General features: G+C 38.0%; 1 protein-coding gene across 4 annotated transcripts in view; it reads left to right on the forward strand.

Moving 5' to 3' along the window:
* Window positions 1–12,330: 12,330 nt before the first annotated feature.
* The window catches only part of LOC134210116 (uncharacterized), a 74,609-nt gene continuing 61,775 nt past the window's right edge, over window positions 12,331–25,164 (forward strand). For all 4 annotated transcript variants that reach the window (XM_062686135.1, XM_062686137.1, XM_062686136.1 and 1 more), the window contains exon 1: window positions 12,331–12,948. In XM_062686135.1, the coding sequence (XP_062542119.1) occupies window positions 12,457–12,948 (492 nt within the window). In that variant the 5' untranslated portion in view covers window positions 12,331–12,456. The remainder of the gene's footprint in view (window positions 12,949–25,164) is intronic.

Below are 25,164 nucleotides of genomic sequence, written 5' to 3' on the forward strand. Positions count from 1 at the left end.
GGTAGCACGTGATAGAATGTCGAACCATTATTGGAACGGTATACGCGAGCGTTCCAGGTTGAACCATAATGATAATGGCACTTAACCATAACCGTACTGTAGTCTGATAACGTTTTGACCATAGTGACTATTGTTTTCGTAGACCGGACTGTATGAACAACGGGTTGTTAAGAATGTTAACCGTACGAGAAAACGATTTTCTTCATAAATTTTTTGAGGAAAGATTGTATCAGTACTGTATTGATTATGGTTTGTAGACCGTAAACTTCATTTATTAAGGTTGAGATAATTGTTTTACCATAAATATGTATTGTACGTGGATTTCCCTAGTCGCTCCTTGAACGGTCGTTGGAATCGCCGTTTTCACCTTCACACCCATCTTCATAGTAAAATCTGTCAAAACTGACAAGTCTGCCACGTGCTTTTTGCTGTTTCCCTCGGACTTTTCTTTCCTTTTTCGATGTTTTGACATCTGTTTTGATAGACAAGGAGCAAAAAACAAGGTAATCTACCAAACATTTATTGAGTTTGGCAAAGCTTGCTGCAAAAGGGAACGTTTGAAATAGGCAAGTAAACCGACCTTCGAATCCATTCGTCAAGTAAATCCTCAATACATATTGTTCGAAGAACTTAATGTTAATGGGTAACGATATCAACTATCTCCATGATATATTTGTAACTGTACGAAGAACGGTAAATTTGTATGCGGGTTGAAAGGTCGTTGAAATCGAGGTTGAAATCGCCATTTTCACCTTCACACCCGTCTTCATAGTAAAATCTGTCAAAACTGACAAGTCTGCCACGTTCTTTTTGCTGTTTCCCTTGGACTTCTCTTTGTTTGGTTCAATGTTTGGCTCCGGCACAATAGAAAATTTTGGCTTCAGTTTAACAACCAAATCGATTCTATCCGCACCACCCTGGCACAGACAAACAGACGTAACACTAGAGAAATTTCCATCGACCATGACTTCAACGACCAATTTAAATTTGATCGATTGCGCGTTTCACAACTAGAGGCGCTAGCGTTGTAATCCTTCGAGTTTGACATTTCACTCCAGTGCCTTCTGGTGACAATGTCATACGAAACATTGTTTCGTGCAACATGCTCGCAAGATGGTGGTAGAGGAGTTGGGTGATGGATTTTTCTCAAAAAATTTCAAACTGTTACGTCTGTTTGTCTGTGACCCTGGTTTATATACAAGTCCTATACGTCTAAATCGCGGTTATGTTCCCAAGTGTGATGGTGAGATATATTAGGAATTGGGCAATCGACTTTTAGAGTGTATTGATGACAGATATGCAAATATCGTATACGGTTTGGTTGCCAACACCGACTAGTAAATAGCAGGCCATGACTTTGCCTCTTCCCTCGTGGGACAACGAACGGAGTAGCACGCGCGATAAGACAGCACACCCCGTGACGCATAGCTCGTTCGGCAGAACTGGGCCGCACATTTGGCGATCCTGCCAGGTTGTTCCTGGTTGGAAATAATTGTTTTGTAAGTATCCTGTGGGCGTGATTGGGACATTTTTCATCGGTTTCGACTTGTAATGTCGAAGACGCTATGGAAGAGCGTCGGATTAATAAATTTGCTCATCGGTTTCGACTTGTAATTTCGAAGACGCTCTGGAAGAGCGTCGGTTTGAATGATTCCCTAATAAAAAATTCCAAAACAATTACAATAGAAATTATTGTAACATTACGCTGAAATTAATAGTAATTACGGTAAACTCTATTGTGGCTCACAATAGAATAACATTGAAGAATATTGTTTTCCACCATAACGGCTATTGTAAATGGCAGTTTTACAATAGAAAATAGGGGTTGTTATGTATCTTTACAATAAAAAAATCGATTTTTCCTCGAACAAATTTTTGCCATTACAATTGAATTTATTGTGATTCTATTGTCAACTTTTTACTGGCAATTGAATCTATTGTACGTCTATTGAAACAGCAATATGGCACTTTAATTGGTATGATATAAAAACAATAGAATTTAATGTTCATAAATAAAATGTATTGTGATTTTATGATATTTTATTGCAACTCTATTGTATTTTTTATCCGGGTTTGCACATCGGTTTCGACTTGTGATGTCGAAGACGCTCTGGAAGAGCGTCGGATTTAATGATTTGCACATCGGTTTCGACTTGTGATGTCGAAGACGCTCTGGAAGAGCGTCGGATTATTAAATTTGCTCATCGGTTTCGACTTGTAGTTTCGAAGACGCTCTGGAAGAGCGTCGGATTGAATGATTTGCACATCGGTTTCGACTTGTGATGTCGAAGACGCTCTGGAAGAGCGTCGGATTGATAAATTTGTTCAACGGTTTCGACTTGTATTGTCGAAGACGCTCTGGAAGAGCGTCGGATTGAATGATTTGCACATCGGTTTCGACTTGTGATGTCGAAGACGCTCTGGAAGAGCGTCGGATTAAATGATTTGCACATCGGTTTCGACTTGTGATGTCGAAGACGCTCTGGAAGAGCGTCGGATTGATAAATTTGCTCATCGGTTTCGACTTGTATTGTCGAAGACGCTCTGGAAGAGCGTCGGATTGAATGATTTGCACATCGGTTTCGACTTGTGATGTCGAAGACGCTCTGGAAGAGCGTCGGATTAATAAATTTGCTCATCGGTTTCGACTTGTAATGTCGAAGACGCCCTGGAAGAGCGTCGGATTAAATGATATGTACATCGGTTTCGACTTCTGATGTCGAAGAAGCTGGTTTGACAAATGTGCTGTTTCTCAACGGTTTCGACTTAAAAAAAATGAAGGCGCTTTGGAAGAGCGCCAGCATAAGTGATTTGTTTTCTCATCGTTTTTGACATGTGATGTCGAAGCTGCTGTGGTAGAGCGCTGGATTGAATGTTTTGGCTTGTGACTCCGCAGACACTCTGGAAGAACGTCGAAAAAAGTTATTTGTTTTCTCATTGGCTTGACCTACGAGTTAAAATGTCGAAAGAATTCTGGAGTAGCGCCGAAACAAATTATTCGTTTTCTCATCGGTTTCCACTTGTAATGTCGAAGATGCCAGATTGAAGTAGATTTATTTTTCTTATCGGTTTTCTGCTTGTGTTGTCGAAGGTGCTCTGGAAGAGTATCGGATTGTTGCAGCTTTTTTTATGGTGAAGGTTGGGTAGAAGAGGGGCGAATTTTTCGCGTCAAAGAAACTTTAATGCAGATCAGCAGAAAACAGCCAGGGACACGGCAGGTATTTCCGTCCATCGTCATAGGGGCTAAACCCATCGAAACCAACATCCATTCGCTAGAGCTCCACTTTAGCAGAACGTATCTCCTGAGCTTAAGATTTGATACGAATAAGTTTGTCAAAAAAGTGTCTCCTTTATTGGTTTTCGAGACTATGACGAAAAGACGAAAATACCTGCCTTAACCCTATTCAAATTTGAATTTCTAAGGTGTTGTGTGATAGTACCGTACTTATTGGCTTGAGCTTGAAGGGCCAATAAATAGTATGTTTGAAGAGCTACCGATATTGTTTTGATTTTATTGTATTGGATATGGTCTGCCGAATCGAATTCTATTGGTTTTGGATTGCAATGCTGGAAATATTTGCAAAAAAATTAATAAATAAATAAAAGGAATACAGCAGGAGCATCATGAACCTGAAATACAGTGATCGTTCGCTAATTGGGGCACGACCTCACCCCAACTAGCGAATGCCGTTCGTTAATTGGGGCGCTTTGACAAACGTCAATGTTGATTACTTTTTGCATTGAACAAAGGAAAATTTTACGCGCCAGAAAATATCGATCCCGCCAAACACGGAAACAAAACGTCAGCGCGTTTTTGACATCACATTCTGACGTTTAGCTGCTTTTTAATTGGGTTTCGCCCCAATTAGCGAACTCCCAACTAAAAACCCAAGCAACCAGAAGTTCGGATAAGAAGGGCTATTTTGGCTTAATCAGCTCTCATTTTAAGTAATTTTTTGTATGTAACGGAACTTTAAGTGAACTTTAAAGTTCCGTTAAGGATGCTTGGAACTTGATGTGAACCATAGTGAACCAATTAGTTCGGTTAAGAGTAAATTTAAGTAAAATCTGAACTTCTGGTTGCTTGGGAAGCGCCCCAACTAGAAAAACCCCAATTAGCGAACGTTCACTGTAGTTGACATTTTCAAAATGTTAAAAAATGCCGGATTAATTTGCTTAGTAAATATGCATTTACGTATTTGTATGTGGACTTGGAATTGAAATATTGAATTTGGATTGTTTTTGGTATTGGTTTTAAATGAAATATTTGATTTTTGATAATGGGTGAAGTAACATGATTATTATATTTGAAAATTGGAATTGGCTTGGTTGCAAATATTTAATATTATTTTAGAATCAACTTTTGGTTATAAGCTACCCTAGTAACATTTTAGTTTTATGATGGTTTTATAACACGCTTGAAGAGTAAATTATGGTCTTCAAGAGCGTTATAAAACTTAAAATGTTACATGGGTAGAGATTGTATTTGAAAGATGGAGTTGGATTAGAATATTAGTTGTGAAAATTGGATATGAATATGAAAAAAATTAATACTGATACGAGTTATTTATAACCATATAATGACAGGCATAAATAAAACTTTAAATTAATTACTGTGGAAATGCTAAAAAAACACGTAAATAGTAAACCAAGAAATAGTTGCAATGCAATGGAAGATGAAGAGAATAAAAAAAACTTGATTATTTTATATGAATGTTTGATTTTGGTTTTCCATTATAAAAACGTTCCAATGTTGGTCTTTGATTAAAACTTTGCTCATGGAATGGGAATATTGGATTTGCTTTTCGGGTTCATACATTGGATTTGAGTATCAGATTGGAAAATCCTATTAAAATATTTGAATTCCAATTTTAATTATGATGTTTTTGAATATAGGAATTGAGTACGGATATCGGATACTGGATTATAAAATTAGAAAACAAAAAATGCGACAACTATTTACTTGTTTATGAAAATCCTAAGTCAATGGTTTTTTTTTCTCTTTTTTTAGTGAGAGAAGAAGGGGAATGTGATGGTGAGATATATTAGGAATTGGGCAATCGACTTTTAGAGTGTATTGATGACAGATATGCAAATATCATATAACGGTTTGGTTGCCAACACCGACTAGTAAATAGCAGGCCATGACTTTGCCTCTTCCCTCGTGGGACAACGAACGGAGTAGCACGCGCGATAAGACAGCACACCCCGTGACGCATCAATGTCATTTATTTTATACAGGTCCGGTTGAGCGTGCCTTTTGTTCGTATTAGTAGCTCAAAAAGTGTAAACATTTCTGATCAGCTGATTGCTGACGTCAAACTCACACCAAATTTCATTCATGAGGTGTGAGTTTGACGTCACCGTTCTTTTGTTTCCGGCACCCGAGCCACCGCCGGCGTCGTGCGAAACGAACACTGTTACTGATTCCGACATTTCACGAACACGTTTGCGCTCTCTCGCCCGAACCTGTATAAAATCCAAACATTGGTGACGCATAGCTCGTTCGGCAGAACTGGGCCGCACACCAAGTAACACCGAAAACATCATTATTAACAAAGATCTAATAATGATGTTGAATAAAGGTCGGGAAAATGAAACACAAAACATGCTATGTTCAAGGAAAGCTATGACAAGGTTTTTGCAAAACATACAGCAATTCGATCAGAGAAGAAGTTTCATACTACATTCTCACAACTTGCAATTTTTGACATTTGTTTGGTTTTTTTAGATGTTTCGTTTTACATTCTCACAACATAAAACATGTCTACAGGAAGATTTTACGAACAATGTCATAATATGTTCATTTTTTGACATTTGTTTCGTCAGAATATATACCACAATGATAGAAGTTTAACGTAGTTTCAACATCTGTTAAGATCAATGTTATGAACGTTCTTCATCGACAACTCGCCATAATGTTTTTCTTTTGCAGATTCGAGAATTTGTTAACATATCAATTTCAAAATTATGCTTTGGCATAGTTATATTTTTCTTCAATCAATGGCGCATGAATTTAAGAGAAGTAAAATGAAAAGTTAGCAATGAAACATGAGCCGCATATAATGTTTCGACCGAGACTTCGAAACAAATTTGAGTGATTAATTCAGTTTGTATATGTTTATTAATATTATTGAAATGGTGTTCATCATTTCATGCATGCTTGTTTTCATTCGTTTTTTTGTATAAAATTTATTTCTTTGAACCAAAAATCAATGAAAATCAATAAAATTTATTTCTTTGAACCAAAAATCAAAATCAATGTTGGTCAGCATTTTTGTTTTGGTATTCAATTTGACAGAACCACTTTGAAAGTCGGTTACTGAAAACATCGGTTACCCGCATAATTGAAAACGATCTACAGTGAAGTTGGTACTATTCGAATGAATTATGTGATATTGTTACTACTTATCAAGTTGTCGCTTCAAAATAAGACCATATGTTTGTCTATCATTAATATTATACAACCCTTTTGATCTACGACACCATGTGTAGTAAATGTACAATTTACTGCTTCCTTATATTTCCTTTCTTTTGGAAGAAAATGATTATGGACAGCAATAGGTTGATAACAGTTATAGTTGAACCATCGTGTCGTAATCGCTGAACCAGCCGAATGCTGGCGTAATTACAAAAGGCACACTTTTTGCAACACATCCGTTGCGTTCAATTATATCCGACTAACTGCCTTCGCTTTCCTTGCTCTCGATCACTCTGTCCAGTCAAATTTCCCTCATTTCCATTTTACTCTCTTGTCTCCCTTTTTTGCGAGAGAGTGACAGTTCCGAATTCCAATGGAATTTCTGGAACGCGTTGGTGGTGTTTTTTACCGTGACGATACTGAAGGGTGTAATCCGTAAAGCTAAACACTGTAAGAAATATCCAATGTATTTTGCGGGCTATTTTTATTTCTTACACAATACTACATTCACTACCACAATTCCTCTCTCCTCTACTCTGCATTAAAGATCAGTTAAGTTTTCAAGGTTTAAGAATATCAATCAAGCATTAAACTCAGAAAATGTTAGGTAATGTTCTCTTGCCCGTGTTCTTTCTTTTTTTTTTGTTTTGCTAGATTGATTATGTTTACAGAAAAATAGTCAACAATGTCTTCTATCCCTCTCTCTTACATTTTCTATATGTATAATAATTCAATAGCTGATCTTGTTTATGCTATCATGAGTTGAGTTTTCCAGACTCAAGAATACAATCAAGCATCAGAATCAAGAAAATAGTCCACAATGTCTTCTGCCTCTCCTATCTTACATTTTCTATACTACACCACAGAAATAGCTGATCTTGTTTATGCTATCATGAGTCGAGTTTTCCAGGCTTAAGAATACAATCAAGCATCAAAATCAAGAAACTAGTCAACAATATCTTCTGCCTCTCGTATCTTACATTATCTAAACTACACCAAAGCAATATCTGATCTTGTTTATGCTATCATGAGTCGAGTTTTCCAGGCTCAAGAATACAATTAAGCATCAAAATAAAAAAACTAGTCAACAATATCTTCTGCCTCTCGTATCTTACATTATCTATACTACACCAAAGCAATATCTGATCTTGTTTATGCTATCATGAGTCGAGTTTTCCAGGCTCAAGAATACAATCAAGCATCAAAATCAAGAAACTAGTCAACAATATCTGCGGCCTCTCCCCCCACCAAGCAGTAACCACCAAGCATTAATTATTGCATGTAATCAATCATAAATCAGCAAACTACATGCTAATTGCATTAGACCAGTTTAAGCGATGCAAAGATACATTTATACTTAAACTATCAGGCAACGATACATTAGTTCAGCATTCAGAATGCAGCGATGCATTACTTATGCTTTATTTCAACAAATCGAAGTAATGAAGCATTATTTTGGTCGTAAACGGGCCTTTTTCTACTTTAAGTCAACTTTAATGGCTGTATTATTTACAAGCATATATAGCTTCATGGCTACTTGGGTCGTATCTTACATTTTCTATACTACACCAAAGCATTAGCTGATCTTGTTTATGCTCTCATCAGTCGAGTTTTCCAGGCGCTAGAATACAATCAAGCATCAAAATCAAGAAACTAGTCAACAATATCTTCTGCCTCTCGTATCTTACATTTTCTATACTACACTAAAGAAATAGCTGATCTTGTTTATGCTATTATGAGTTGAGTTTTCCAGGCTCTAGAGTACAATCAAGCATCAAAATCAAAAAACTAGTCAACAATATCTTTTGCCTCTCGTATCTTACATTATCTATACTACACCAAAGCCATAGCTAGTTTTCCAGGATTGAGAAAACAGTCAAACATCAAAATCAAGAAAATAGTCAAAAATGTCCTCTGCTCCTCGTATCTTACCATTTCTATACCACACCAAAACAGTAGCTGATCCTGTTTATGCTATCATGAGTTGAGCAAGAAAACAATCAAGCATCAAAATCTGTCCCTTATGCCCTATTAACATTTTGTATATCCGCATCATAACAATAGCTGACCTTGTTCATGCTGTCATGTGTTGAGTTTAAATTTCAAGAATACAATCAAGCATCAAAATCAAGAAAAATATTGAACAATATCTTCTGCTTCTTTTAAATTTTCAATACTACACCAAAGCAATAGTTGATCTTGCTAGTTTGCAATATTGAATCCATCTCCTGTACGACTGAAGTGCCTGAACCACCAGAACCTCAAAAAAAAATCCCGTAGGTTATCATATATTTCAAGGCAACAAATCCAAATTAATCTACTAGCACGAAGACACTAGATCCACACAGTGAATTTATTCCAAAACAAACCGATGCTAATCATTTAACCTGTAACCAATCATGAAACATTCCGTGACATCTTACGTAACATTGGCAGGGTTTATTTCACTAATTTACATTTTTTTACTCATTTTACTCATTTGAACGATCATAACAAAACCAAGCATAAACATGCACAACTATAATCCTTAAACCAATCATATAAGAAAGATCATTCTCCTTCTAATTGAGATGAATGAAATACTGATGTTGATAGACTATGACCATAACCTTGAACAGCTATGCACAGGGCTTCAACTTTCTATATCTATTTATTTCCAGTATACACCTAACACATATAGTAGTCACATATTTTAGTACAGCTGTTATGATCTTTAACATAACGCAATAATTTGTTTATTGGCACACCAGAGATTGTTACTCTGACCTGTTGCAGAAATCATAATTTCTTTTCTCCGTCAAACAAAAAATATACAAGAGGTTGAATGGAGATAATTTTCGTCACACTTCCACTTGGCCAAAACACGACCCTTAATCGTTAAATAAGAAAAAAAAACGAGTCGTAAATGCCCAAATCGACAAGCAACTAAAATTCAATCTCCAAAAATAATGCTGAAATTAATTTCCAAAAAAAATTCGAAGTTCAAGAACCTTAAATAGTATCCCGAAATTTAGTCTCCAACTAAATTTCCAAATACAGTTTGACGTTTTCGATTCGGTTTCATCACGTTCTGATTTTGTCGAACGTTTCAGACAAAATCTTGTCACCCCTTTCCAAGACATACACTGATTCATGTGAAATGAATATGCTCTCCATCCTCTATTTGAAATCTATTCAACGCGTCTGTAAATGTAATACACATTGTTACCCTTGAGTCAAACGTCCAATCTCAATACGCATAATATCTTAAAACCCGTTCACTAATCCAACCAAATACTCATTTCAAAAATGCAATTTCCAACACCCCAACATTCTAAAATCTACCAGTATTCATATTTCTCCAAAGCCCATCTTGAAATCCAGAAGTTAAACATTAGATTTTGAATTAATTGTGCCATTATTGAATATTGTTTTATTGTTTACTTTCATTATTTTGTTTTATTCAAACTATCATCATACTGCATAACCCATCTTTTATTTGTTTGTGCCAATAATTTTCAATAATTTTTTGCAACATTTGTTTTTCACTTTTTTTGCCAACATTTTTTTTTGCCATCTAACCTTTTGTTTTCTTTTGTTTTCTTAGCAACTTCCATTTATTTTTTTCAGTTGCAGTGCGACATTTATTTTTTTTACGCATTATCTCAGCCATTTCATTCTCACTTTTTTTCCTTTCCAACTGCCATTTATTTTTTTCAGTTGTTTCACATCATATTTTTCCACTTCAACCATTTTACATTTATTTTTTTGTTTGTCTTTTTTTTTTCTCCTTAGCAACGTCCATTTTTTTTTTGTCGCTTTGCGTCATTTATTTTTTTACGCATTTTTGTCTTGTTTGGTCGATCATTCATATATGCATGTAAGTCTTCTGTTCTCCTTTTTACGCATCTCATTTTTCAAATATACCTACGCTTTCCATCTGTCCGAGTCTTTTACCGGCTGCGCCATGTCGTAATCGCTGAACCAGCCGAATGCTGGCGTAATTACAAAAGGCACACTTTTTGCAACACATCCGTTGCGTTCAATTATATCCGACTAACTGCCTTCGCTTTCCTTGTTCTCGATCACTCTGTCCAGTCAAATTTCCCTCATTTCCATTTTACTCTCTTGTCTCCCTTTTTTGCGAGAGAGTGACAGTTCCGAATTCCAATGGAATTTCTGGAACGCGTTGGTGGTGTTTTTTACCGTGACGATACTGAAGGGTGTAATCCGTAAAGCTAAACACTGTAAGAAATATCCAATGTATTTTGCGGGCTATTTTTATTTCTTACACAATACTACATTCACTACCACACATCGTTGGCGTGAAAATTGATGCACTTTTATTTTAAACATACCTACGCAACTCTCTACGAAAAAGAACCAACGCAACTTTTTATTTTAACCAATGGTTTTTTTAATTTCATTAATGGTTTTTCTTTCTGTGTAGCTGAGAGTGTTTAGTTTTTGGAATGTTTGGCTGTGGCATTTCTATGATTTTTATCACCAATAAAATCAGGTTTGTAATAAAATTTACCTTAAAATGAAACAAATTCTTTATGAATAAATAATTAATATGAATATGTTTTCCAGTTCCAACAGTTTGAAGTGGGGCTTTTCAATGAAACCTTGAAGCGAGCCATGGAAGAAGGTTTTAAAACTAAATGTTCATAGGTAAGTTTTTCAACTGTAATACATCTTTCTGAAATACTCAACTTATAGTTCAGAGCTATGCGGGTCTTCAGTACTTAAGTTTAGTCTTGTGAATGTGCAATCAAAAACAAGCTTGCAACTGAAAGATGTTGAAAATATCGATAATTTTTGCGCTGTTTGGGTCGTGTGAAAGTAATCAAAGCAGTTTTTCATACCAAAACGTAACATACTATATGTTCGAAAGATGTATTTTTTACACTCATACAACAAACCGTGTTACTTGGGTTGAAAACATTACCCATGGCTCGTTTTTTTTTTTGAGGAATCAATTTCAAGCTTATTTCTGATGGAAGAAAATTCATATCGTCAAAAATCGACATAGGACTCTTATGCGAATCGGGGATGTGTACCGGCCGGTATCCGAATAGGGTAAAATGCCCAATAGTGGACCCCCTAGTAGCGGAATTTTGCTCTTCCTGTCAAAAGGAGTAGAAATTTTCAACATATTTATTCTGTTTGATATCTAACAACAAGTTCTGCATCCCCCTTTCACGATACATACATAAAACACTCAAATACACGACGTTATTCGTTAAAATTTACATTTTAAAGTCTGACTGAATTCGCCCTATAGTAGACCCCCTGGGGGTCCATAATAGGAAATTGCTTCCCTATAGTCGACACTTCATTTGATTTTCATGTTCCGTTTCGGGATGTTCTGCTTCCCTATTATGGACCCCGCAAAATATTCCTATAATGGACAGTCTCGTGTTTATTTTTTATAGAATTGTAAAAAATCATCTAATTTTACTTTCCATAGCATTTCCAATGCATGTAATCAAATCATAGAACTGTAAGGTAGGTTCTCCCGATGGAATTTCAAAGCAAAATGTTTATATTGTGCTGTAATACTGCAAAAATGGCTTCAGGGTCCACTATTGGTTGGGGGTCCACTATTGGGCACTTTACCCTAATTCGATTTTCAACTGGAATCATATTTAATACTAATGACACACTGGTGGTATTCGTACCATGGTACAAGTTGTACCACTAGTGTGTCACCTTGTACCATGCTGGTACAACGTGGAAAACCATGGTACAATATGTACTAGGGTATATAACCGTGGTACTTGTACCACCAGTGTGTCTTTAGTATAATATATTACAATGAGCTCTTCCACGTAATCATTGCCGTACCCCTGGATCATGCTGTCAATTTTATGTTGCGCTGTCAGCGCACTGCCAGCAACGTTGCTGATAGAAATGTCAAAGTCGGAAAAGCAAAACAAAACCGCAGTTTTGCCTTCCAAAATCGAAAACCAACGGTTTTTAGCACGCGAGTGATTCCAATAACGCAATTAATTTCGGTGGCATTGTGTAATGTGAGTCTTATTGTGGCTGAAATGGCAGATGATAGTTTTGATTTCAACATATCAAAGTTCCTTGCCGAACAGAAACAGTTGCTCGCGTTGGAACGGGAACGCTTTGCTACGGAAAAAATTAAAATTCTAGAGCCGGGAAATGTGATGCGGGATTCTCCAGAAGGACCTGTTACAGTGGGTGGTGAGGAGCAGGTGATCAATTCGAGTGGCAAGGTTGAGAAAAATCATTTGAATTCAAAGCTGGTTTTGGAGGAAAATCGCCAATATGGGACGAAAGAATCAACGTGTGATGTCGAGGAAAGAGGGCGTAGCCCCGGAAGTGATAAGGAGAATCGGTCGGACATTGTTTACCGAAAGGAGACGGTCGTTGACGTTGAAGAGTGCCCGGCTGAGAAATTACTGTTTGGAAAGAGTGTAGATAGTGTGGTGACTGGCGCCAAAGATCCTAGAGCAAAAAAGGAAAAAGGGACACAGAGTATACATGACGAAGCGGTATCCTCGCCGAAGCAACAGGTAGGATTTGAACACATAGTACATGTATAACTATTTAAAGGAAATTTGTTTACATTTGTTCCGCGCAATCGCAGTTAAATTTTAGAGGTCTTCCCGAATGTAGAAAAAAATATTCAATTTCCGATTGCCTAATTTTTACCTTGAGTAGTGGGTGTACCAATTGTCGCCATACATAAGAACAACTATTTTTTAAAAAATAAGTAAAAGGCATTCGGGTGAACTTTATATATCAAGTGAAAGGTTTTACTTCCTGCTCCTTAGGGTCTGTCTCAATTGGATAATTAAACTGAAATTAAACTTAAAAGTGACATTTCAATAATTATCAAATAACCCTGCTCGCAGAGCAAGATTACTTTTGACAGATATCGAATCATTTTCCATCGATGTCCTATTGGAATTGCTGGGTAGCACCAGCCATTCTTATAACGGGGTGATTTTTTAATTTTCGTACTGTCACTCCAAATGAGACAGACCCTTAGAACAGCTGTAAAAAACACAATAAAATTTGTTATTATCCTCAAAATTAATTAATCCATAATAGGAACGCATGCACCAGTTGTGGCACTATTCTTAATTTTGGTTCCTTATTTGGCAAATCCCATTGTTTTCTTATGGGATTGGCCAAATAGGGACCACTAGTGCGACAACTGGTGCAAAGGACGTCAAAAATTAAGCAAAATCAATTTTTACAATTATGCTTTGCTTGTTTTGGAGGAGATCAAAGGTGTTATCGTATCATATGAATATGCTTTATCGATATGAACTTGGTTTGCGGTGATTTGATTGGCCATTTGGCATATAAAGCACTAGTGCGACAACTGGTGCTATAGCCACAATTGGTACGCCTTAATTGTATTAACAGGTTTTCGTGACCTAACAAAAGTGTTGAACTTCAGTCTAACGTTCTATTAAAAATATAAAAAAACGGGGTTAAGTTCTGATCATAAGAATCTTAAAAGGCAACAAATTAGATTGCAAACATTTTTCCTTTTTTCTTTTATCTTTAAATAAGAGGTTTTCGGCCCTTGACCGGTTTATTTCTGATTGCAAACATTTTTTTTAATTTTATTTATTAATGAGGTTTTCGGCGATTGCAAACATGATTTTCTTTATAACATATTTTTTATTTTGTGTCCACCCGTTTATAGACAACAATTTTGTTCGGGATTCCTCCGAAGAACCTTACCTACCAATTAGTTTTTTTTATCAAACTTCACATTCCACAGCACCATTTTCCGTTTTCCTATCGTTGCACAAACCTGATGGTGTTCCTTACGTCTGATAGAAACAATCTTGTCCGCCTTTTCCTTACGACGCCACAAGTCTTGAGACACTTTCTCTCCGAAGCAGCACGCTGCACGTTAGTCCTTCGGTAACCTTCCGTGGGAACAGTTCGGTTTAGTCTAGCGGACTGACTGAATCCCAGAGTGACGGCGACGTGCTTTGGGGGTTTTTCCCACATGTAATAGATGTGTTACATACTTCGAATGATTGATGCTTTTATAACTTGTACAGTTTGGCCATATGACAAGTGTTGCCCACTATTAGTCGAATTCAATTAGCCATCGTCTGTTGTAAGCCTGTGTCTGGTCTGTGAAATTTTCTCGTTATCGTGATCGCGTGACTATCGGTTGGAAAAGCAAGGAAGTGTTTTAAACGTGTTAAGGAACAAGTGCTTTGCGTTTTTACGACTTATTGGTACCATTCCGAGAATCAAGTTCGGAACCGACCGGTGTTTATCAGTGAATTACATTCTCCAAAAAGTGCTTCCAGTGGAAATGGCTAGTTTGTTGTAAATAAAGGAAACGAGAAGGAAAATGATATTATCTCGTGATTAATTTGTCCAACATTTCCGAGAGTGATTTCGGTGAACGTTACACGTGGATACGGCAAGTAGCTATTGTCTTTTATTTTATGGTTCAATTAGATGTTTAGTCTGAAGAATGGAAGTTGATGTGGTTTAACGATTATGTTTAAAACTTAGTGATGTTTTTATCTTCTTCTTCTTCTTCAATGGCTCTACATTCCAATTGGAACTTGGCCTGCTTTTCAACTTAGCATTATTTTAGCATATCCTCAGTTATTAATTGAAAGCTTTTCTATACCCGCCATTACATAAGTATGTGTCTCATGTAACAAGTACATTGGATACACTGCTGAGGGTGTCGAGGATGTTTCTAATCCGAAAACATTAAATACCGAAACGAGAATCGAATCGAATCTCCGAATTGGAAATCCAATGCATTTGCTCGCAAGGCTACTGGAACTTCTATGCAGAACTTCTATATTCGTGATTATGTATCATCGGATCTTTTCCATTTTGAATGATGGAACCTTCAAACAAAATTGTTCACGACGATAAGTGCATTAGGAAGGAGGACAATTTAGCTCCCTGGGGTGCATTGGCCACCGGGTGGACATCCGGATGATCCGTATTTAGGAACAGGTGTCAAATCTTCATTTAATACATCCATTCAATCCAGCGAGATGCGAGATTTTCATCATCTTTCGAAACCGCAGTATGACAGAAAAATCTATGCTGAGGGACGCTTGCTCGATCCCTGGTGGCCACCTAGTTGTCCTCCGAGAATTCCAGTATATCCGGTAAAATGGTAAATTTCTGTGATTCGTCCCAGAAAGCAGCGACATTTTCTAAACCGCTTATTGTAGCAGTGCCAGAGTAAAATCAATGCAAACACCACTTATTGAACCCTGGAGACATAAATCATTCGGTGGAGTGGTCAGTTTCAGTAATTCGTCCCAGAAAGCTGCGAAAAAAATGTAGCTATTAAAATGACGGAATTACAGCATTTTTCCCATTTCAACTTAGGGTGGTCCCGCAAAAAACAGCCTCCCGAGGAATGGTAGTCCGAAGCACCTTCTTTCCCCGCAAAAATATCCACAAGGCCACATGGAGATCACCTAACCAAGAAACGGAAAACCAAATCGACCACGTTCTAATCGACGGTAAATTCTTCTCCGACATCACGAACGTCCGCACTTACCGCAGTGCGAATATTGAATCCGACCACTACCACGTGTACAACACGCGTCGAAGTCGGACGCCGCGGCTTAACATTGGGCGGCTACAAGACGGTAGACTAGTCCAAGAATACGCGCAGCAGCTGGAAGTGGCACTCCCAACGGAAGAGCAGCTAGGCGCAGCGTCTCTTGAAGATGACTGGAGAGATATTCGATCCGCCATTGGTAGCACCGCAACCGCTGCACTTGGCACGGTGCCCCCGGATCAGAGAAACGACTGGTACGACGACGAATGTGAGCAGTTAGTAGAAGAGAAGAATGCAGCATGGGCGAGATTGTTGCAACACTGCACGAACGAACGAGGGCGAACGAGGCACGATATAAACAGGCGCGGAACAGACAAAACTCGATTTTCCGGAGAAAAAAGTGCCAGCAGGAAGATCGAGACCGTGAAGAGATCGCGCTAATAACACACGAAAGTTCTATAAGAAGTTGAACCGTTCACGTAAGGGCCACGTGCCACAGCCTGATATGTGTAAGGACATAAACGGAAACATTCTTACGAACGAGCGTGAGGTGATCCAGAGGTGGCGGCAGCACTACGAAGAACACCTGAATGGCGATGTGGCAGACGAAGATGACGGTATGGTGATGGACCTGGGAGAACGCGCGCAGAACATAATTTTACCGGCTGAAGAACAACAAAGCCCCTGGGGTTGACCAACTACCAGGAGAGCTATTTAAACACGGTGGTGAGGCACTGGCTAGAGCGCTGCACTGGGTCATTACCAAGATTTGGGAGGAGGAAGTTTTGCCGCAGGAGTGGATGGAAGGTGTCGTGTGTCCCATCTGGAAAAAGGGCGATAAGCTGGATTGTAGCAACTACGGCGCAATCACATTGCTGAACGCCGCATACAAGGTACTCTGCCAAATTTTATGCCGTCGACTAGCACCAATTGCAAGGGAGTTCGTGGAGCAGTACCAGGCGGGTTTTATGGGCGAACGCTAAACCACGCGAATACAACGTGCCCACACATCATCTATTCATCGACTTCAAAGCCGCATATGATACAATCGATCGGGACCAGCTATGGCAGCTTATGCACGAACACAAATTTCCGGATAAACTGACACGGTTGATCAAAGCGACGATGGATCGGGTGATGTGCGTAGTTCGAGTTTCAGGGGCATTCTCGAGTCCCTTCAAAACGCACAGAGGGTTGCGGCAAGGTGATGGTCTTTCATGTCTGCTATTCAACATCGCTTTGGAAGGGGTAATACGAAGAGCAGGGATTAACACTAGTGGTCCAATTTTCAATAAGTCCGTCCAGCTATTTGGCTTCGCCGACGACATAGATATTATGGCACGTAACGTTGAAAAGATGGAGGAAGCCTACATCAGACTGAAGAGGGAAGCTAAGCGGATCGGACTAGTCATCAACACGTCGAAGACAAAGTACATGATAGGAAGAGGTTCAAGAGACGGAAATGTGAGCCACCCACCGCGAGTTTGCATAGGTGGTGACAAAATCGAGGTGGTAGAAGAATTTGTGTACTTGGGCTCACTGGTGACTGCCGAAAATGATACCAGCAGAGAAATTCGGAGACGCATAGTGGCTGGAAATCGTACGTACTTTGGACTCCACAATACGCTCCGATCGAATAGAGTTCGCCGCCGTACCAAACTGACAATCTACAAAACGCTCATTAGACCGGTAGTCCTCTACGGACACGAGACCTGGATGATGCTCGTGGAGAACCAACGCGCACTTGGAGTTTTCGAAAGGAAAGTGCTCCGTACCATCTATGGTGGGGTGCAGATGGCAGACGGTACGTGGAGGAGGCGAATGAACCACGAGTTGCTTCAGCTGTTGGGAGAACCATCCATCGTTCACACCGCGAAGATCGTACGACTGCGGTGGGCCGGGCACGTAGCCAGAATGTCGGACAGTAATCCGGTGAAAATGGTTCTCGGAAACGATCCGACGGGCACAAGAAGGCGAGGTGCGCAGTGGGCAAGGTGGATCGATCAGGTGGAAGATGACTTGCGGACCCTCCGTAAACTGCGTGGTTGGCGACGTGTAACCATGGACCGAGCCGAATGGAGAAGACTCTTATATACCCAGGGCTGGTAGCAAGTCACTTTTTAGTGACTTGGTCACTATTTTGAGCCTAGTCACTAAAAAGTCACTATTTGCATCCAAAAGTCACTAAAGTCACTATTTTTTGGAAAATGGTCACTAAAGTCACTTTTTCGCACCACCGTTTGTAAAAAAAAGTTCAAAGTAAAAATCATTTGTTCCTACCATTATCATCAACCAAATCAAATGTAAATCTGTTAGCAAAATATATAAAGTTTGAAAAGTTGCTCCAAGGCCGTCTTATGAAAGGCAGAGTGGGTTAGAACCATGGACTTCGGGATCGAGAGGCCCACAGCGAAGCTTGGGCATACGTGTAGGCAACGCCGTATATAAAGCGCAGGATTGTTACGACTACGAGGATTTCGCGATTTTCGCGGTTTTTGCTGTTCTCGCGCATTTAATGCGGAGTCTATGTCTATGTCTATGCTTACCCAATTTTTCGGACATTTCCAAGCCATTATTGAATGCATTATACTCTTGAGCACTCGTTTAACAAGCCTTATAATGCTTAAGAACTTCACTTGTCATTTTTCATCGTTTCTGAATATCCATTTTTTGTCACGTCAATTTTGACAAAATTCCGAGATATTTCTTAGTTTCTGATTGATTAACCTTTCTACGACGAACCACACAGCACGATATTGTCGGCGTAGCACCACATTAGAATTCGGACATCGGGACTTCCGAACCGAAGTTTTATCTGTCAAACTAATTGATGCGTTGTTTAGCGCATCTTTAGGCGAATCCAGCGCACTACTTCCTAAGTTGGGTAAGTTGCCTGTATCTGGAGAAAAATCCACCTTCGTTATAAAAAGCTTCCTAACTTTGTTTCTGTTGGAGGAACTTTTACTGTAATCTGTAGCGATGACCGCATAAATCTTTGTGTAAAATTCCGTAAAAATTCCGCCTTGAATTTGGAAAATAATTTTCGGAAGGTTTTTCTTTGATAATTGAATAATTGACGTGCAGTTCCCGCGGAAATTCCTGAAAGACAGCAGGAATGTCTACAAAATATTCTGCCTTGAATTTATGGTATGAAATAATTTCCGGAAGTTTTTGTGCTGACATTCGCTATCGGATTTCTGTTGGAATTTCCATTTGAACTCCTGGAGAAAGATTTCACAAGAATTGAAATATTTTCTGCACAATTTCTGAAAAAAAATCCTAGAAATTTTCACAGAAAATCAACTTGCTCCTAAATTTCTGAAAAAAATTTGAGTTTTCCAAAGCAATTTCTGCATCAAATTCAAGATTTTGGATCACATTTTACGAAACTTGAAACTTAGGTTCGGTAAAATTCATGTTTTATATGAGTTAATGTTTTAAAAATGTCATCATTATTTAGAATTCTTCAAGTTTTGTTTAACATTTTTCCTTATAAAGATTCATAAGCTTTGTGATTCCAAATAATTCTCTGTCTAGTAATTGATTAGATCATTTCATTGCTTTTTACCGAAAACTGTGCTAATTTTTCAACGTGCCAAAACGAATGTTCACACGTCTAACTACATAAAAATTAGCGAAAACTCAATCCAAAACATCGTTCTAGCACTCTTTCATACTGTCTTGCAGCTGAATCATCTATATATGGTGAAACTTTTGGGAATATATTTTGACGAGACAATATTTTTTGATCGGTAGTAAAAGACAGCGCAAAATTTGTTATACTTCATTATGCCTTTTTCATACACAAACTGCAGTTTCACGAAAAACTTCGAGCTCATGTTAAACTTTATTACCACAATGCTATAGAAATTGCTTCAAAATTGTTGTTGAAATTATAACCATGGTTTAGTGTATCAACTTGTAACTTATTACCTGCTCCCGTGACGCTGGGTAAATACCATTAAGTGGTGTGTTACGGAATAAAATTTACCATGGTCATATTGCTAGCCTCTGGATGTCCCAACGAATACCTTCTTCAATGTCCAACTTCGTTGTATTTATGATGATATCGCCAAGTCGGTTGCCCCCTGCTAAGATCCATCGTCTCCCTAGTTACGATGAAGATGCACACACGGCCAGCAGTGATAATCCTCATGGTTTTGTAATTGTTGTCTTCTCCCAGCTCATTACCTGGTAAATACTTTATACAAAAGTCACAATTTGGTCACTTTTTCTGCTTTTGAAAGTCACTATTTGGTCACTTTTTTCGTCATCGTTGGTCACTAAGTCACTATTTTGAACGGCATTTATCGCTACCAGCCCTGTATATACCGCACAGGCCACTTCGGCCTTAGTCTGAACAACTAATAAATAATAAAGGGACGGGTTCAGCCTTGCCAAACTAAGCTACCAGGGTGTCAGGCCATTTGGCCGAACGTCATTTGGCCGAATGCCATTTGGCCGAACGGGTCGTTTGGCCGAATAGTTAAAAAAAAATGACCTCTGGTTACGAGTAGTGGAGAGTAAGGAATGAGAAGTGAATAATGAGAAGAAGGAAGTGAGAAGTGAGTTGTGAAAAGTGGGAAGAGAATAGTGAACTGCGAACAGAGACCTTCTTCCTTTTCCCTCTTACTTCTTCCGCCTCCCTTCTTCAATCTTCCTTATCACTTCTTCCTTATTTCTTCTTCCTTCTTTTTTCTTCCTTCTTCCTTCTTTCTTTTTCCTTCTTTCTTCTTCCTTCTTTCTTGTTCCTTTTTCCTTCTTCCTTCTTCCTTCTTCCGTCTTCCTTCCACCTTCTTTCTTCTTCCTTCTTCTTTATTCTTTCTTCCTTCTTTCTTCTTACTTCGTCCGTCTTCCATCTTATCTCCTTCTTCTTTCCTCCTTCTTTCTTCTTCCTTCTTCCTTCTCTCTTCTTCATTCTCCCTTCTTTCTTCTTTCTTCTCCCTTTTTCCTTTTTCCTTCTTTCCTTTTCCTTCTTCCTTCTTTCTTCTTCCTTGTTTATTCTTTCTTTTTCTTTCTTCTTTCTTCCTACTTCCTTCTTTCTCCTTTCTCCTTCATTCTTCCTTCTTCCTTCATCCTTTTTCCAACTTCTTTCTTCCATTTTCCTTCTTTCTTCTTCCTTTTTCCCTTTCCCTTTTTCCTTATTCCATCTTCTTTATTCTTCCTTTTTCTTTCTTCCTTTTTTCTTCTTCTTTCTTTCTTCTTTTTACCCTTCTTACATCCTAAGAAGGGTATAAAGATCGCTTGAAAAACCGACTTTTTATCCGAGGCTCGGAGACCCAAGTCGTATATACCAATCAACTCAGCTCGACGAACTGAGCACATGTATGTATGTGTGTGTGCGTATGTGTGTGCGTTACAAAAATGTCACATCAAGATCTCAGCCGTCCGTGGACCGATTTGCACGATTTTAACACTAAACGAAAGCTATGACTTTGTCATTGTACAAGTTCAATTTTTTTTTTTGCAATCGGACATTTGGTTCCAGAGATATGTGAGAAATACGAACATGAAGTGTATTTTCAGAAAACTAACAAAATAATGTCACATGAATATCTCAGCCGTCTGTAAACCAATTTGCATGATTTTATCTTTAAACGAAAGCTATGACTTTGCCATTGAACCCATTGTATTTTGTTTTTGCAATTAGACAGTTTTTGCAATTATCAACTTCACACATTGGTAAAATATGTCCCATCAAGATCTCAGTCGTCCTTGGACCGATTTGTGCGATTTGATCTTTAAACGAACGCTATGTTTTTGTCATTGGACCCATTAATTTTTTTCTGCAATAGGAAATTCGGTTTCAGAGATATCTGTGAAATACGAATATGAGACATATTTTCAGACTACTAATGAAAAATTGTCACACCAATATCTCAGCCGTCTATGACCCGATTTGAACTCTTTTGGGTTTAAACAGAAGCTGTAATATTGCCATTTAAGGCGGCAAATTAAATCTGCAGTCTTTTTGTATTTTTTAAAAATTGTTAAATTTCCAGAAATATCCATTTTTTTTATTTTGAAATCGATGCATGATAATATCAGTTATTTTATATTCAATTGAAGGTCATATGCTTAGAAATTGTAATATGCACTGGGCACACACAACCATTCAAAAGTGTAAGAAGGGTTGCGTTCACTGTAGGTGGATTAAGTCGGGGTTTCTTCCTTCTTCCTTCTTTCTTGTTTTCGCTTGCTTCTGCCTTCTTTCTTCTTACTTCTTCCTTATTCTTTATTCTTTTTTTCTTCTTTATTCTTTCTTCCTTCTTCTTTATTCTTTTTTCCTTCTTCTTTATTCTTTCTTCCTACTTGTTTATTTTTTCTTCCTTCTTCTTTATTCTTTCTTTTTTCTCCTTTATTCTTTCTTCCTTCTTCTTCATTATTTCTTCCTTCTTACTTCTTTCTTTGTCCTTCTTCCATCTTCTTTCTTCCTTCTTTCCTTTTTCCTCTTCCTTATTTCTTCTTTTTTCTTCTTCCTTCGGAAACTTATTTCAACTATTCGGCCAAACGGCCCTTTCGGCCAAATGGCATTCGGCCAAACGACATTCGGCCAAACGACATTCGGCCAAACGGCATTCGGCCAAATGACCCTAAACCGCCACCAGGTAGCTCGAACTGAATACGCAATAAAAAATATATTCCTGCTGATTAGACTGGCCCAGATTAGTATGGGGAGAAAAAAATGTTGTCGAATTCCACGGGGCACCCCCCAGGATTGTGTCTTTGGGTGAGAAAATCAATCTCTGAAAATTTCAGCTCAATCGCTTGTTGCATAAGCTGGCGCATTTGATTTGAAGTTTGTATGGGGATTTCAGCCAGAATGTATAGGAAAATACACCTCCGTCACTCATTCGATCTGGAAATTGGTTCTGATTGCTCGATTGACCTCAGAATTGCAAAAACGGCAGTTGGTATGCTACAGAACAATTTCACAGAACATTGCATGATGATTAAATGAACTTTTATATAGTTTTCGGCTGGTTTATTAGGAGCTGATTTGTGTATTTTTGAATTTTTTGATCCAATCGCATCAGCCAAAACCTATATAAAAGTTCATATAATCATCATACAATGTTCTGTGAAATTGTTCTGTAGCATACCAACTGCCGTTTTTGCAATTCTGAGGTCAATCGAGCAATCAAAACCAATTTCCAGATCGAATGAGTGACGGAGGTGTATTTTCCTATACATTCTGGCTGAAATCCCCATACAAACTTCAAATCAAATGCGCCAGCTTATGCAACAAGCGATTGAGCTGAAATTTTCAGAGATTGATTTTCTCACCCAAAGACACAATCCTGGGGGGTGCCCCGTGGAATTACACAACTTTTTGTTTCCTGGGCCAGTCTACTGCTGATGCATGACAAAAATATGAGACTACTCTTCGAAGATACCTTGGCGAAAAAATGTCATTTGAGGTGTCGAAACATTTCCGATCGTCTATTTTCAGGATGATCCCATTGTGCGACTCCACCACAGACGCTGTTAAGACGATCATTCCTGTAGAAAAAATAATTTGGATCTCTTTTAGGCAAGGATGTTAACGATCATCCAGTAATTTGCGTTCGATCATTTAGTAGTTTGTCAATAACACATTCCAGAAGCTGAATTTCAAAATATGTTGTATGGTGGACTTCTAGTACGAAGGTTTTTCTACAACTTTGCCTAATGGTTCGTTATTAGAATTCAACTAATAACGGAGTTAGAGCGCTAGTTCCAGTAACTTGAACTAAATGATTGGAATTTTGTTATCATTTAGTCTAAGTTACTTAAACTATAGCTATAACTCCGTTACTAGTGGAATTCAAACAACGAACCATTAGACAGAGTGGTAGAGAAACCTTCGCACTAGAAGTCCACCATACAACATATTTTGAAATTCAGCTTCTGGAATGTGTTATTGACAAACTACTAAATGATCGAACGCAAATTACTGAATGATCGTTAGTATCCTTGCTTTTAGGTTCTTCAAGTTAAGTTCTCTTCAAGTGAGTAATCACTGATACCCTAATTTGTCTACAATTTGTTCTGAGTCATATAAGAGTCATATGAGAATCTCAAAACTGCAGTTTAAACATGACCCCTTTTCATTCTAGTGTAAATCGTAGGACGGTTGCATTCATGACGGAATGGACGGAAATTTATTAAATTTATGTTCAGAAGTTTGCATGTTTTTATAAATTTATGTTTTTCGGATGTATGTATTTACGGACCATGTTGAATTCTGTAAAAAAAATACTTTTAATTGCGAGGGTGACGTTTTGAATCGTTGTTTCAACTTTCCCCGCTCCACGCATTTCTATCCGATGAGTTGAACATGCAGAACAATATGAAACAACCAAAATACAAAAAATAAAACGGGTCTTTCCTCGATTTATCATAATCATTATCCTTATTCAACATTGAATGATTACCTACCGTGAAAATTTGATGAAAAGCTCTTTCAAATATCGTTTTGATGCCTGTTTCATTGGCACGTCAAATAGTTGGTTTGGATTTTGCAAAGGGCGAAAAATAAACAATTGCAGGGATTGCTTTTGAAAGCTGCAATCTTTTGGGAATGGCAGTCAAAAGGTGCGTTTAGGCAAGTAGTTTGTTGTAAAAAATTATCAGACAATTCGCTCATTTCCTATCTGAATTACAGCTTCCGTTTCAGCTTACCCCGCATTTCAACTTGCCCCGGTGTACCTTATATGAAATTAGATAAAAGAAAACATCGATCAACGGTATTTCAAAGGTGATACCGTGCGGGACCGAAATCCGTACAGCACCGAAATCCGTCCACTTCATGAGATATCAACAAATTAAAGGAGGTTAATGGTAATTAATGTAGGAATAATTAATCTTATCCTGTTCAGATACTTGACAGTAAGCTTTTAGGACATAGAATTCTCGCTCAACTTTTCAAAAGGACCTAAGTAACATTTTTTTCATGACTTAATTTGAATTGCGCAATCAATAGAACAAAATGGAAGCTATTGATTGCAGTATTCAAATTAAATCATGAAAAAATGTTACTTAGGACCTTTTGAAAAGTTAAGCGAGAATTAGAAAGAAGGCTTTGGAATTAAAACCACAAAAATCAAAAACAAATCTCCACTCACCAAACGCGGAGTTTGTGCCGCCATTTTGTTTTTGGGTAGAGCATAATTGCACCAAAAGTAACTGTGTTTTAATTGCTAATTGTAAATCTTTACATAAGATA

The sequence above is a fragment of the Armigeres subalbatus genome, chromosome 2 (assembly GCF_024139115.2).
Source record: "Armigeres subalbatus isolate Guangzhou_Male chromosome 2, GZ_Asu_2, whole genome shotgun sequence".
NCBI classification, from domain to species: domain Eukaryota; kingdom Metazoa; phylum Arthropoda; class Insecta; order Diptera; family Culicidae; genus Armigeres; species Armigeres subalbatus.